This window comes from Odontesthes bonariensis, chromosome 6 (assembly GCF_027942865.1).
Source record: "Odontesthes bonariensis isolate fOdoBon6 chromosome 6, fOdoBon6.hap1, whole genome shotgun sequence".
Classification (NCBI taxonomy): domain Eukaryota; kingdom Metazoa; phylum Chordata; class Actinopteri; order Atheriniformes; family Atherinopsidae; genus Odontesthes; species Odontesthes bonariensis.
Genome location: NC_134511.1, coordinates 35,564,331 through 35,577,646, shown reverse-complemented (window position 1 = coordinate 35,577,646; position 13,316 = coordinate 35,564,331). Strand labels below are relative to the sequence as shown.

The 13,316-nt window shown below is 39.9% G+C and overlaps 1 protein-coding gene across 1 annotated transcript; it reads left to right on the top strand.

The window, feature by feature from the left end:
- The first annotated feature begins 1,665 nt into the window (after nt 1-1,665).
- LOC142382548 (calcium release-activated calcium channel protein 1-like) lies at nt 1,666-10,517 on the top strand. Its single transcript, XM_075468551.1, has 2 exons — nt 1,666-1,981; nt 8,397-10,517. Exons 1-2 carry the CDS (start codon nt 1,868-1,870, stop codon nt 8,943-8,945), a joined length of 663 nt encoding a protein of 220 aa, XP_075324666.1. The 5' UTR covers nt 1,666-1,867; the 3' UTR covers nt 8,946-10,517.
- Nucleotides 10,518-13,316: the final 2,799 nt, after the last annotated feature.

Here is a 13,316-nt window from a genome sequence, read left to right as displayed (position 1 = left end):
GACCAATGATGACATAATAATAATATAATACTGATTCTAAAAGCTTGAGAGTTGCTTAAATGTGAAATATCTATCGAATGAAAACCACATACAAACACCTGCACTTGAATATTTCTTGATTTACTATGCTTTGCCATTTTATGTATGAAAAAGAGACAGCTTTCATGTCCTGTGTCTTTCATTACAATTATCTGCTCTGTCTCCAGGTATTGGAGATCAATCAAGATATCCTGAATATAAAAAGTCGCCCTCCCATCAACACCATAATGCTGAGTGAACTGAGAGGGTTGCGGCTATCACAAAGATGCTCATTAAAGCATTAATTATGCACGTGTCTGCAACGTGACTGCAGCAAAACAGAAGTGGCTGTGTTGTTTATTATATTTTACTTTTTAGACAGAGGATTGAGATGACACAGAAAGGATTCCTAAACTTTCTCACCCAAACTCTCCAGGTAGCAAAAGGTCCTGTTGCAGCACCATGATGGGAATAGTTTTGACTTTATAGTGTTTCAATTCTAAATGTAAAAAAGTAGGTCACAGCTGGCCTAAGTTTACTTTTATAATTATTTTGCCAGAAAATAGTAAATAGGTGCAGAGATTTATTGAAATATGTGCAAACATAAATGTAAATGCAGTATATTAGACAACAAAAGAGTTTGTACTATTCGAATGAGCTTGAAAGGTAATATTTGGTATGAGCACTTGTATCATTCAACACATTCTGAACCCTCTTAGACAAGCTTTCTTGTAATTTCTTTAAGTACTCTTCAGGAATAGTTCTTCAGGCTTCTTGAAAGACGTCCCAGAGCTCTTCTTTGGAGGTTGGCTGCCTTTTGCTCCGTTCTCTCTCAAGATGATCCCACACTGTTGACGTCTGGGCTCTGGGGAGGATTCATCACTGAATAAAACATGTTGTCACTGATTTTCAATTTAGTTCTTGTGTCACTAAGCATACCTCAGCTTTTTATTCCGGTTTTTCCTTCCTTAAGAATTGCTTCATGATAGCTAACCTTCCATTGAGGCTTTTTCCGATGAGGCCTCAGTGATCAGTAGATGGATCGACTAAAGGTAAGATGCATACTATTTTATGCCAGCAAAACTGTGCTATCATTGGCTCTTTTTTTTTTTTTAGATGCAACTGGTTGAATTGGACCAAATAATGTGTCTGTTAGTAACAAAAGCACTCATTTTTGACTGAATGATTCATGAGTGTTTGGTGGCTTAACAGCCAAACAAACACAACCTTCAGAAAATGGCCAAGTACATGGGGTGGACAGAAGATGAGTGAAGAAGCAGCCAATGTCCACATAAAAAAAAAAAAAAAATACAGAAAGCCTGGAGAACTATTGAGCAGGACTGCATTTAAAGATTACAAAAAACTCAGCTCTGTAAATAAATGAATAAATTGAGTGAGAAAAAAAGCGTTCTTTCCAGATTGCAGTGGCATGTTCTTCTTGGTGTGTATTTATTGTCACCAAATGAATACTTTTGGTTCGATAGGTGGTAAAGAGGTAAATCCCACTATTTGAGATCAAGATTAGGTTATGTATTTGTAAAGTGAAGACTGTCAACTCAATGACGAATGGTCTATTTGCGGCGCGAGGAAGGAAGGAAGGGGTGGAGGCGAGGGGAGGCTGCGGAGAGCATTGGATTGTGGGTATCTTGTGTTTCCTCATAGATTCTCACAGTCAGCTGTTGCGTGAAAGTTTTGACATATTTTCACAACACGTCTCTGGTCGTTGTTGATGTGGTTTCCTGCTGGAAAGAAATCTCCAGCGTGCGGTTTTTAATCTACCTGTACATATTTCTGGCTGGCGAAGCTTTTATTTTTCAAACTACTACTTTGCATTAGAGAAACTTTCGGAATGAGTTCGAACGAGCTCTCCATGCAGGCTCTGTCCTGGAGAAAGTTGTATTTGAGTCGAGCCAAACTAAAAGCCACCAGCCGCACTTCGGCTCTCCTGTCGGGTTTCGCGATGGTAAGTTTGCTTTGACTTTAAACATATCGCAGTTATAACCGTAAGACGACACGCGCAACTTAAAAGCCGGATAGTTTCTATGTGACGCATTATTGTTTTCCAGGGCTGTGCTTATTGCGCCTTTCTATAGGCCTTATAACGACCCCTATGCCGTTTAATTAGTTCGCGTTGTTTTCAAGTCCTGACCTATAGCCAGTGTGATAGCAACACACTCACCAATGACTATCAGAATATTCGGTTAACTAGTGTCTGACGTAGAGATAAATGATGGAACAGTAATGATGACGGCCGTGGAAATGACACTTCATGTAAACTTCACGACTTTCCGACACACCTCCGGGTCTTATCTAGCTGCACACCAGGCTACGACACAGCCAACTGTAGACAACAATAACTTCACCAGTTACTATGAAGCCACTGCGGTGAAACTACTGTGAGGTTTATTTAACTAAAGGCTAATGCTGTTCACAAAGGCCAATCTATTTTTAAAGCAATTCCTGTAAAAGCGACATGTCTCAACGTTTCCTCCTTTGTAAAACTCTAATATGAACTACATGAGCTGTTTTTACAGGTGAAAGCAGCCAAAGGTTTCTTAACCCTTTTTTGTACTAACCAGAAGTTTATCATTTAACAGCAATTATTCCAACTGCAAAAGTCTTTCACTGCAACCAAGCCAAAAAACCATGATACTCGACCTTCCTTTAGCAAGTTATAGAGATGATGTTGTGCCGTCACCCTTGGGTTCTTTTGCACTTCTTTCAGGGCTGCATGTCAATATCCTTGTGCAATCTTTGTATTATGCTCACTTCTAAGAAACGTGGCAAAAATCCAGATTTTCTTAAAATTTAGACAGTTTGTCTTACTGTGGATTGATGAAAGCGTAATCTCTTGAATTTCCTCTGTTGTCTTTTTCAACATTGTGCATCCCTTTGATACAGTCCCTTATGGATCCTCTCCATTAGTCATTAGGCAAGGGCAAGGCAAGTTTATTTGTAGAGCACAATTCGTACACAAGGCAATTCAAAGTGCTTTACAGATACATAAAATCACAAGAAGCCAAATTAAATCATTCCAAAAAACATAGAAAATAATCATTAATAAATTAAATTAAAAGCAAAGAGTGCAGATTAAATACTTCCAGTTGTCATATGCACAGCTAAATAGAACTGTTTTCAGCCTGGATTTAAACATTGTCAGAGTTGAGGCCTGTTTCACATCTTCTGGAAGACTGTTCCAGATTTTAGGAGCATAAAACTGAAACGCAGCCTCACCTTGTTTAGTCCTGACTCTGGGCACCAGCAGGAGACCCCTCCCTGAGGTTCTCAGAGCCCGAGTTAGTTCATATGGCTCTAACATGTCAGAGATGTACTTTGGCGCTTGACCATGAAGAGACTTGTACACAAGCAGAGCTGTTTTAAAGTCTATTCTCTGAGCGACAGGAAGCCAGTGCAGAGACCTGAGCACTGGACTAATATGGTCGTATTTCCTGGTTCTAGTCAGGACTCGAGCAGCAGCGTTCTGGATGTACTGCAGCTGTCTTACAGCCCGTTTAGAGAGCCCAGTGAGCAGGCCGTCACAGTAGTCTAACCTGCTGGAGACAAACGCATGGATTAGTCTTTCTAAGTCTGGTTTAGACACTATTCCTTTGATTCTGGCAATGTTTTTTAGATGGTATAAAGCTGCTGATGTTACAGATTTAATGTGGCTGTTAAAGTTCAAGTCTGAGTCCAATATTACCCCGAGATTTCTAACTTGATTATTAGGTTTTAGAGAGAGAGTCTCAAGGTGACTGATAACACTTTGTCTTTGTTTCTGTGGGCCACAGACAATGATTTCAGTTTTCCGAGTTTTGCCGGAGAAAATGGTTTTGCATCCACAAACTGATCTGTTCGATGCAGTGACACAATGTATCTAACAGGCCCGTGTTCTACTGCCATCAGTGACACATAGATCTGAGTGTCATCTGCATAGTTGTGATAGGATACATTATAACTGCGTATTAGCTGGCCTAATGGAGGCATGTACAGATTGAACAATAAGGATCCCAGGATTGACCCCTGGGGAACCCCACAGGTCATAGCCATTTGTTCCGAGACACAATTATCAATTTCAACAAAATATTTCCTGTCCTCGAGATAGGACTTGAACCAGTTTAAAGCACTACCAGATATTCCCACCCAGTCTTCTAACCTCAGTAATAAGATTGCATGGCCAACTGTGAGGCAGTGCTCAGGTCAAGCAGAACTAAGACTGAGACTTTGCCTGCGTCTGTGTTCAGGCGGATATCGTTTTTCACCTTGATCAGAGCTGTCTCAGTGCTGTGGTGGGCCTTAAAGCCTGATTGGAAAGTATCAAAAGCATTGTTAGACAGGAGAAAGTCACTAAGCTGTTGCTATTCAACTTTTACTAGGACTTTGCCTAAGAATGGCAGGTTTGATATGGGCCGGTAGTTGTTCAGTACAGTGGCATCAAGACTGCTCTTTCTTTAGAAGAGGCTTAATGACAGCGGTTTTTAAGGCCTTTGGAAATGTTCCAGTCTGGAGTGAGATGTTAACTAGATGAGCGAGTTGTGGTAACAAACTGCTCAGCACAGACTTTAGAAATCTAGTGGGCAACTCATCAAGACAGCACGTTGATGAACTCAGACTGCAGATGATCTGAGGGTCCGTTTATACTAATCTGTTTCTATATCGTTTCTATCGCGGATGCACTGTCCATTTACATTAAAATACTGGAATACGACTTTATAGGTGGAAGGATTCAAATACGCTGGAGCCCACGTAAGCATTCGCATACGATGCTGATTTTAGCAGTTGTAAACGGTGAGAAACGGGGATCCGCAGTGCTGAGCTCCATACTGCGGACGTACTCCTCCCTGATTCGCTAGGCTGGTATCGTTGGTCATGTGACTTGAGTGCTGGGAAACTATCAACTTCAGTTACACACTTCCTTTCTATTCGTGTCATCGAGAAGAATATGGAAATCATGGACAACCACGATCAGCATGGGAGCCTGCTCCATGTCCTACTGCTGGTAGTACACTGTGCACAACAATACGTGGCAAGGAGGCGCCAGATTCAACAAGCTTTTATGATGAGAACCCAGCCACTGCAGCAACGCAAGCCGTACATGGAGCGCCGCTTTTGGGTTAGACCGGGAAGAAGCAGCGCATGGTGGGACAATTTCGTGGACCAAGTTGTTGTCGGCGAAGAATAAATAGTAAAGAATAAATAATAAAGCATAATAAATAATAAAGCAAGGGCGATCATGTGATGTGAAGGCTGATTAGTCATGTGACTAGCGAATCAGCCGATCCCCGTTTGTGTGTAAATGTAAATAGTTTGCAAGACGTCGACACGAAGAAATGGTGAAATGAATTAATGTAAACAGAGCCTCAGACTGCAGATGATCTCTTCAACTGTTTTGTCAGTAACAGGTGTGAAATGTGTCAGCGCTAGGTGTCTAGCTGGCTGCAGAGTAGTTATTTGTGTTGTGGAAATTATTGCATTTTTAATACCTTGAATTTGTTACTGCAGTTTTTGATGATTTCAGAAAAATAACTCTCCCTTGTTCTACACAAAGTCTGGTTGAACACACATAGCTTTTCTTTGTAAATCTCATTATGAACCTGGAGCTTTGACTTGTTCGGCTCTCCGGCACTCCCTTTTCTGTGCCCTGACCGACTCTTCTTTCCTCCATGGCGCCCTTTGCCTACTTTTAGCCATTGTAACCTTGACAGGAGCAATAGTATCCAAAACATTTAAGAGACTTGATGTGTAAGAGTTCAACAGATCATCAACATTAGAACACGGGGTGTTCTCAAACCTAATCATTTCCATAAACTGTGTCCCCGTTCTGTCATTTATGAGTCTTCTCTGAACAACTGCAGACCCAGCTGCTGATTTGGGTATAACAGACAGGTCAAAGAAGACACAAAAATGATCAGATAAAGCAACATCGACGACATCCACGTTTGAAACAACAACACCCTTTGAAATGAGCACATCTAGAGTGTGCCCTCTGCTGTGGGTGGGCTCAGTCACATGCTGAGTTAGAATAAACATTTCAAGGAAACATAAAAATCAAGATTGTGAGAGGAAATAAAACTATTAATTAAGAATGATTTGTTACTTAAAGATCTGACATTGAGTACTGCGTGTTTGAGATTAGTTAGAATTTAACTGGATGCTTTGTTCTTGCAAGGGATATGGATAAGATTTCTCTGATTGGACAGTCTGATTGTCCCTGTCTTCACTCCATCCCTGGACCTCTGGTTGAGATGGTGTTTACCAACACAGAGGCCCTTAGTGTCCTAGACAACAGTATTAACACTGTTGGAAATAAAAGCTGTGGGCACTGATGGTGGGGGCCGAGCTGGGGGGGCTTTGGTCGGTGGAGTAAGCTGAGGAAGGAGAGTGGCTCGATGCTTCTTTGAGGATAGAATTCTTGATCTTGCCATGTTTGGCGTGAGAGGAACCATTTTAATCCCCGATTTCACCAAGCTTTCAAGGTGATAAAGAAATCTCCTGGGTGACGGTGGAGAAGAAAACGATAGTGAGTGAAACATCTCTGGAGGGTGTAGATGCAGCAGGTGGGTCCCAGGCCTGTGGTGGGGGCCGTGGTGGGGGCCGTGGTGAAGGCGATGGAGGAGGTGCTGAATCCTGTGTTCAGGATCCTGGAGGTGCTGCTGTGGCTGCAGTGGCTGAATCCTTTGCCGGGTCTTTGGGTGGCGAGGCAGGAGCTCTTCTATTATTATTATTATTATTATTAACTTTATTTGTTATAGAGGGACAGTGTACACTAATTGACATTTTACAAAGAAAATGTAAATGCACCCAATTATAGCCAAAAGGCTAGTTTCCATTGGTAGTCCCCCTGCCAGAAGGAGCATGGCAAAATTACCTATTAATTAAAAGAATAAATTACAGCAAAAAAGCAAGCAAAACAAAAATAAAACAATTACAATACATATAAAAAAAACATATGAAAAAAAAAAGGGGCCTTCTGATGCCTCAGAGAGTGGAGGAGATTATCTGTCAGTCGTCTCACACAACCTCTGTTCAGGTGTGGGCCTTTTCCTTTAAACAGATCATCTCTTTGCCAGAAAAGATTAAAGTTCTCAATCAAATGCAGTCCTCTGGACTCACAGACTTTGGACAGCCATGTGTTCAACTGAAGCAACCGGCTGAATTAGTTTATTCTCCTGTCGATGTTTGGGAGAGGTCCACTACTGAACGTTGGTTTTACTTTATCAAGACTCTGAAATAGTTTCTCAAAGTCTTTTTTTTAAGATTTCAGCCTGATTCTCTCTGATGTCCACTGCACCCATGTGGACAATCAGCTGTTTCACCCCTTGGTGTTTTGCCAGTACCTCAGAATACTTGGATAGCCGCAAGTAACTATTCTTTTTATGTTAGATATGGCTCTGTCTCCGAGCACATCTTTGACCTTGACACAATGCACAGTTTTTCTGTCCATCTGCTGCTTTGTACCGTCTCTCTGTCTGTTACACTCAGTCACATTTGGCTCTGACAGTGGTAAAAATCTGTTTGTTAAGTTTATTCCGGGTGATGTTACATATCCTCCGATATGTCTGACGTTTCTTCGGGTTAGCACTAAGTCCATTATAAGTGTCTTTACAGAGTCTTGGGAAAGACACAGTATCATTTAGCTTTAAGTTGGAAGTAGCAGTTTTTTCACCCTTTCCTTTGGAAGTAAATGTGGACTTCTTACCACTGGATTCTATTGGGAGCGTTTCATGAAGTCCCATTTCAGTTTCTAAGGCAAAAATCCTTTCTTGGAGAGCACAAATTTCTTGTTGATATATCCGACAGCTTTCACAGGGCATGTTGAAAGGATTGTAGTCGCTGGCTCGTCAGATAAGTTGTAAAAAAAGAATAAAAATTATTTTAAAAGTCTTGGTTCACTCAAAAGAAAAAGAATAAAATTATATCCAAGACTTGTGGTAAGAAGTAAAAAGATTTAAAAGCAAATAAAGCAATAAGCAGCAGGAGGAAGCAGAAGCACATCTGCACTCTTCAGAAGCAGGAAGCATTACATCTATCTTTAAAGCTAAAATCAGGTATGATCAATAATGCAAACTTTTTTTAAATTTTCTCATTACCATGAGAAAACAAGCCCTGTTGTCTCATGATCCCAGGTTAGTTCACCTTGTCTCAAGAAAACATAGAGCCAATTTCTTGAAATAATGAAATTAATCAACCAGTTGTCAGCTTTATGATGTCAAGATAGAAAAGTATTGAACTTGTGGTGTCAAGATAAGGGCATTGAAATAAATAATTCTATACTTTGATGCATCTTCTAAGGTTCTGTGTAAGTTAAGGTCACTCCAAGTTCACTATTTGAGCTAATACAATCTTGTGAATGTTAACAGTCCTGTTGTTTATTTTTCCAGGTTGCCATGGTGGAGGTACAGCTGGAGCGGGAATATGATTATCCTCCAGGACTGCTGATCGCCTTCAGTGCCTGTACCACAGTTCTGGTTGCAGTGCATCTCTTCGCCCTCATGATCAGCACCTGCATCCTCCCTAACCTGGAGGCCGTCAGCAATGTTCACAACCTCAACTCTGTGAACGAGTCGCCGCATGAGCGAATGCACCACCACATAGAGCTGGCCTGGGCTTTCTCCACAGTTATCGGCACACTCCTCTTCTTGACAGAGGTGATGCTCTTATGCTGGGTGAAGTTCTTACCACTCCAAAGGAACACTGGACAGGCTAACAGCACCATAAGTTCTGGCCAGGCGGCAGCCATCGCCTCCACCTGCATCATGGTGCCATTTGGTATTGTTTTTATTGTCTTTGCTGTCCACTTTTACCGCACGCTTGTTAGTCACAAAACGGACCGACAGATCCGAGAGCTGGAACAGGTTATTCGACTCCAGAACCAGCTCGACGATAGGGTGGAGAGTGAGGACCTGAAGTCTGCAGTCCATTTCCCCTGATTGTAACCAGTGAGCGCACAGCAATCAGGGATTTTCAGCAGCATCTTCATTGGGAAATCTCTTGCAAAAGCTTTATTTTTCATGTTCATAAAATGTGCCCAGAAGATTTCCTTTTGAAATTGCAAATTTCCATCTGTTGGGTGTTGCATGCTTTGGCTCAGTTTTCTTCTAGATATTGCGTGTTCACACTCCTTGTTTTACCTTCAAGTTGTTGGTAAATCTATTGCTCTTACCTGTTACCGTCATCACATTACACAATCAAGGAATGAAGTCTTGATAGGATATAGCACTGTGGTTTTATATCCATTTATTTTTTCTTTATTATGTGGGCAAATATTGTTGTGTTTTTTTTTTTAATTTACCAGGCCTTAGTGCTGTGGTTTTGTTACAAGGTGTTGACAAAGATAATTCTTGGTCTTGTTACCATTTCACATGATGTTATTTCTATTATCTATTTTTTTAAGGTCATCAAAAGTCTGTACGCATAGGCAAAATTTGTTTTCAAAGTTTTTGACAAAACAAGTCAATGTTAAAATGCAATCTAATCCATGTGCGGTTAGAGGCAACAGAACACCCAGAAAATATTTTCAAAGTAGAGTTTCACGGTACAAATGCTTCTATAAAAAAGCTTTCCCTGTCAATCAAAATGAGTATAAGACAACATTTTAAGCCTGCGTGAGTACACAAATATATTTTTTTCTTCCTCTAAAGGAGCATCAGTATGCTGGATTACGTATCACTTTTCAAAAAAATATATCCTATAAACTCACCAAAAGTTATAGGGTTGGAAAAAGTGTTATTAAACGATTATTACAAAGCATGACGGTATTGAAAGTGTTGTTTGGAAGTTTTGCACTTTTCATACAATAGTTTACAGGCATTAGTGTAGTTAGACGTTAATAATAATTGTGAAATGTAGTTTTTGCTCTTTTATGTCCTGTGGCACATAGCTGAACTGTTCTACTTGGGTTTGACCATTTTCTTTGATGTGTTTATTGTTACACTGGTTCATGTGACAGTGTTATGACAAAGTTGTGATACTAGTATGTTTTGAATCTCTCAATAAGTTGTTTCACAACATGAAATTTAGATTATTTGGGAGAATATATAAAGGTTTTTGGGGGACATTTTTATCATGACACCATGATTTATTTGAATATTGTGACATACACTGCTTATATAGAGGTAATGCTGCAATTATTTCCCAACCCCTGCACATAGGTTATATTGAGTCTTGATCCTGTAGACCAAATTAGTATTCAGTTTGTCCTGAACAGATATTATCTTTGTGGTACGAACAGCAACAAAAAGACAAAGAGATAGGTGGACCTAAAAGCTTGGAGACATTTAGCAAAATTTTCATTACTTCTTTTAGACTTAACAAAGGGGATGCAGAAGGGTTCATTCAGGTACGCTGTGTTCATTCTTCTTAAAAAAAATAGAACAATGCAAGTGAATATATGTTACCTTGGTTCATTTTTATGGTTTATTTATTCAATCCAATGTATGCTACTATATGTAAAAAAAAACAGTGAGGGTGACTTTTCATTAAATGCTCATTTGTAAATTTAACTTTTGTAACTTGTGAAGTTTGTAGCATTTGAGTGAAGAGGACAATTCTGTTTCCAATTCAAGAAAAAAGAAACACATTGGCATATTGGTTCACATTGGTACATATGGACATAAAAGGAAAAACAAACCATAAGCAGTGTCTCAGGCAGTAGCATTAACCGGAAAACCACATTTGATGTGGTTTGAGTGTACCTTTCACTGTTAGCGGTGAGAATGCATCACAACAACGTGCAAAGACTCCCTTCTGTCATTTTCTTCTTCCAGCACCTGTATTACCAGTTTTGGAATAACTTGTCAACGTATTCCCTGTATTTGGCAGAGCACGTCAAGTACAGCAGAGCACCGATTTCTTCGTCTTTATTCAATCGGAAAAAAAGGTCTCATTGCCACACGTTAGGCTTGAATCATAAACGTCTCACTAGCTCGCATAACTAGTCAATAGTTGTAGTGTCCCGGTACATGTGAAAGTACCTAAATAATCCCAGTTGTGTTGTATTAAAAATCTGTGCTTTTTAATAATAATAATAATTATCAAATGAAAATCAAATTATTATAACAAAATAAAGCAGTTCAGAAAATTTTAATATTTGAATAAGTGCTTTGATTATTATGGAGGTGAGGGAAGACAAAGGGTTAATGTGCTTTTCTTTTCATGTTAAGGAATAATTCCTGCTTAATGATGGGATTCCAAGAGAAAACAAATAAAACCTGGCTTCAAGTTGAATACGTAGACAAAACTGTTGTCCAATCAACCTTGTACTGACAAAAGTCTCTTCAAACTAAAAGGAAATGTATTCCAGAGTTAATGTGTTTAATATAATTCTAAATTACTGCAAAGACATGCTTGTGTTGCTAAGCCTCACTTTCTATTCTTACCAAAGGAAAAAAAACTCCATTTGACTAAACTGTGAGCTGCAAAGTTTTCCAGCAGCCCCTCTCTCCAACAATAACAACTTTGAGTTCTTCTTGTCGCCTCGTGCTCCGCTACTTGACCCTGACAATTTCTGGGCCCTGCTTTATTTAAAGTTAGATAGAGAAGGATGCCTCCAGTGACTGCTGCCTCTGGCTGTGTGTATACTGTAGAGACAACCCAGAGATAAATAGAAACTCACTGCTGTTTTAGGAAAAGGAAAGAGAGAAAAATGCACAGCATCATTGAGGCAGCTGTCATGCTTTCCCAGAAACTCACAACCAAATAGCTTGTCCTTCTATATCAAACTTCTATGGGCGATTTGATTGCATCACATATTCAACTCCCACTTCCAAAAATGGTGGGAAACTTTTAAAAGAATGCAATGAAAATTAGGTTCTCTCCGGGTACTCCGGCTTCCTACTACTGTCCAAAAACATGCATGTTAGGTTAATTGGTGTCTCTAAAAATTGTCCCAAGGAGTGAGTGTGAGCGTGTGTGTCTCGTTTGTCCCTGGTTACCCTGTGATGGACTGTCGGCCTGTCCAGGGTGTACCCCGCCTTTTGCCCGATGACTGCTGGGATAGGCCCCCCCGTGACCTGACCGACGGATTCAGCGGGTATAGAAAATGGATGGATGGATGGATGGATGGATGGATGGATGGCAATGAAAATCATGTCTGTAATTTTTTCATTTTTATTTTAAACCTTAATGAAACAAGTTAAAAAAAACTATTTTTTAAGTATGTTCACCAACCTGTGAACACTGTATTTAAAAAAAATGGACAAATTCAAATATATTTCTATATTTCGAGTGTGTTGCTTCCACCGGGTTTGGACAGAGGCATGTTTTTCAACAAGTTTCATCAGATTTCCATTTACTTACACTTTTTAAATGTTTTGGAGCTGAGGGCACATGTCGTTGCAGTTTTTATTGCTGAAAAAAAAGATTTCAGCTGCCAACCAGTCTGTTTTGCTTCACGTCTCATCCTCACGATGCTTCATGCATGTTCAAAGGAGACAGACGAGGACTGTGGGCAGGTCAGTCAAGCACACCCACTGAAGCCAAGCTGTTGAGAGTTGTGCAGACTGAGGTCTGGTAGTGTCCTGCTGACATAACCTCTTACCTCTCAGGTAGAGACATTTCCTTGATGGTAGTAGGTCTCTCCAAAATTACAATATATCCATCTGTGATATGCAAGTCGTCAATGACATAGGAAACTACGAACCCCATACCACCAAAAATGCTGGCTTTGCACCTTATGCTTATAACAACCTGGATTTGTATTGGTTTTATTTTGTCATCTTTGGTATGTTGAACAAAGTGTTAGTTTTTTTGCTCAAAAGAAACTGAAGCGAGGACTCAACTTGAAGCGTGGACTTCAACAGAACACATGTCCACTATCTCTTTGTCCATCTATCGTGAAGTGTTTCCCAAAGAACTCTCCAGCGTTTCTGCAGAGTTTATATATGATTTATTCCTTATGTAAAACGGTTTCAGGTTACGTTTCTGGATCCATCAGTCTGTGCTGGGTGAAAATGGTCTCCCAAGGTAATCTCCAGCCAATGTAATTGGACTGATTATGGTGGCATGACATTTTCTCATGTAGTGTCACTAGAGGCCTCAAAGCTAACACACATCCAACAGAAGTTTCAATTCTTGGCCATTACACACAGAGATTTCCCCATGACTTCCTAAATTTGTCAAAGAAAACTGCCCAATCTCTTTGAAAATAGGGTTAGCTATTGTGAAAAACTGATCATATCTAATCATATCATATCTTCATATTTCAAGGTTTTAACATTTCTACTCGTAAGGAACCATGTATAATATAAAAGATAAATACTAAAATTCAATCTGTTACAATGTACAGTTATAACCTTATCATT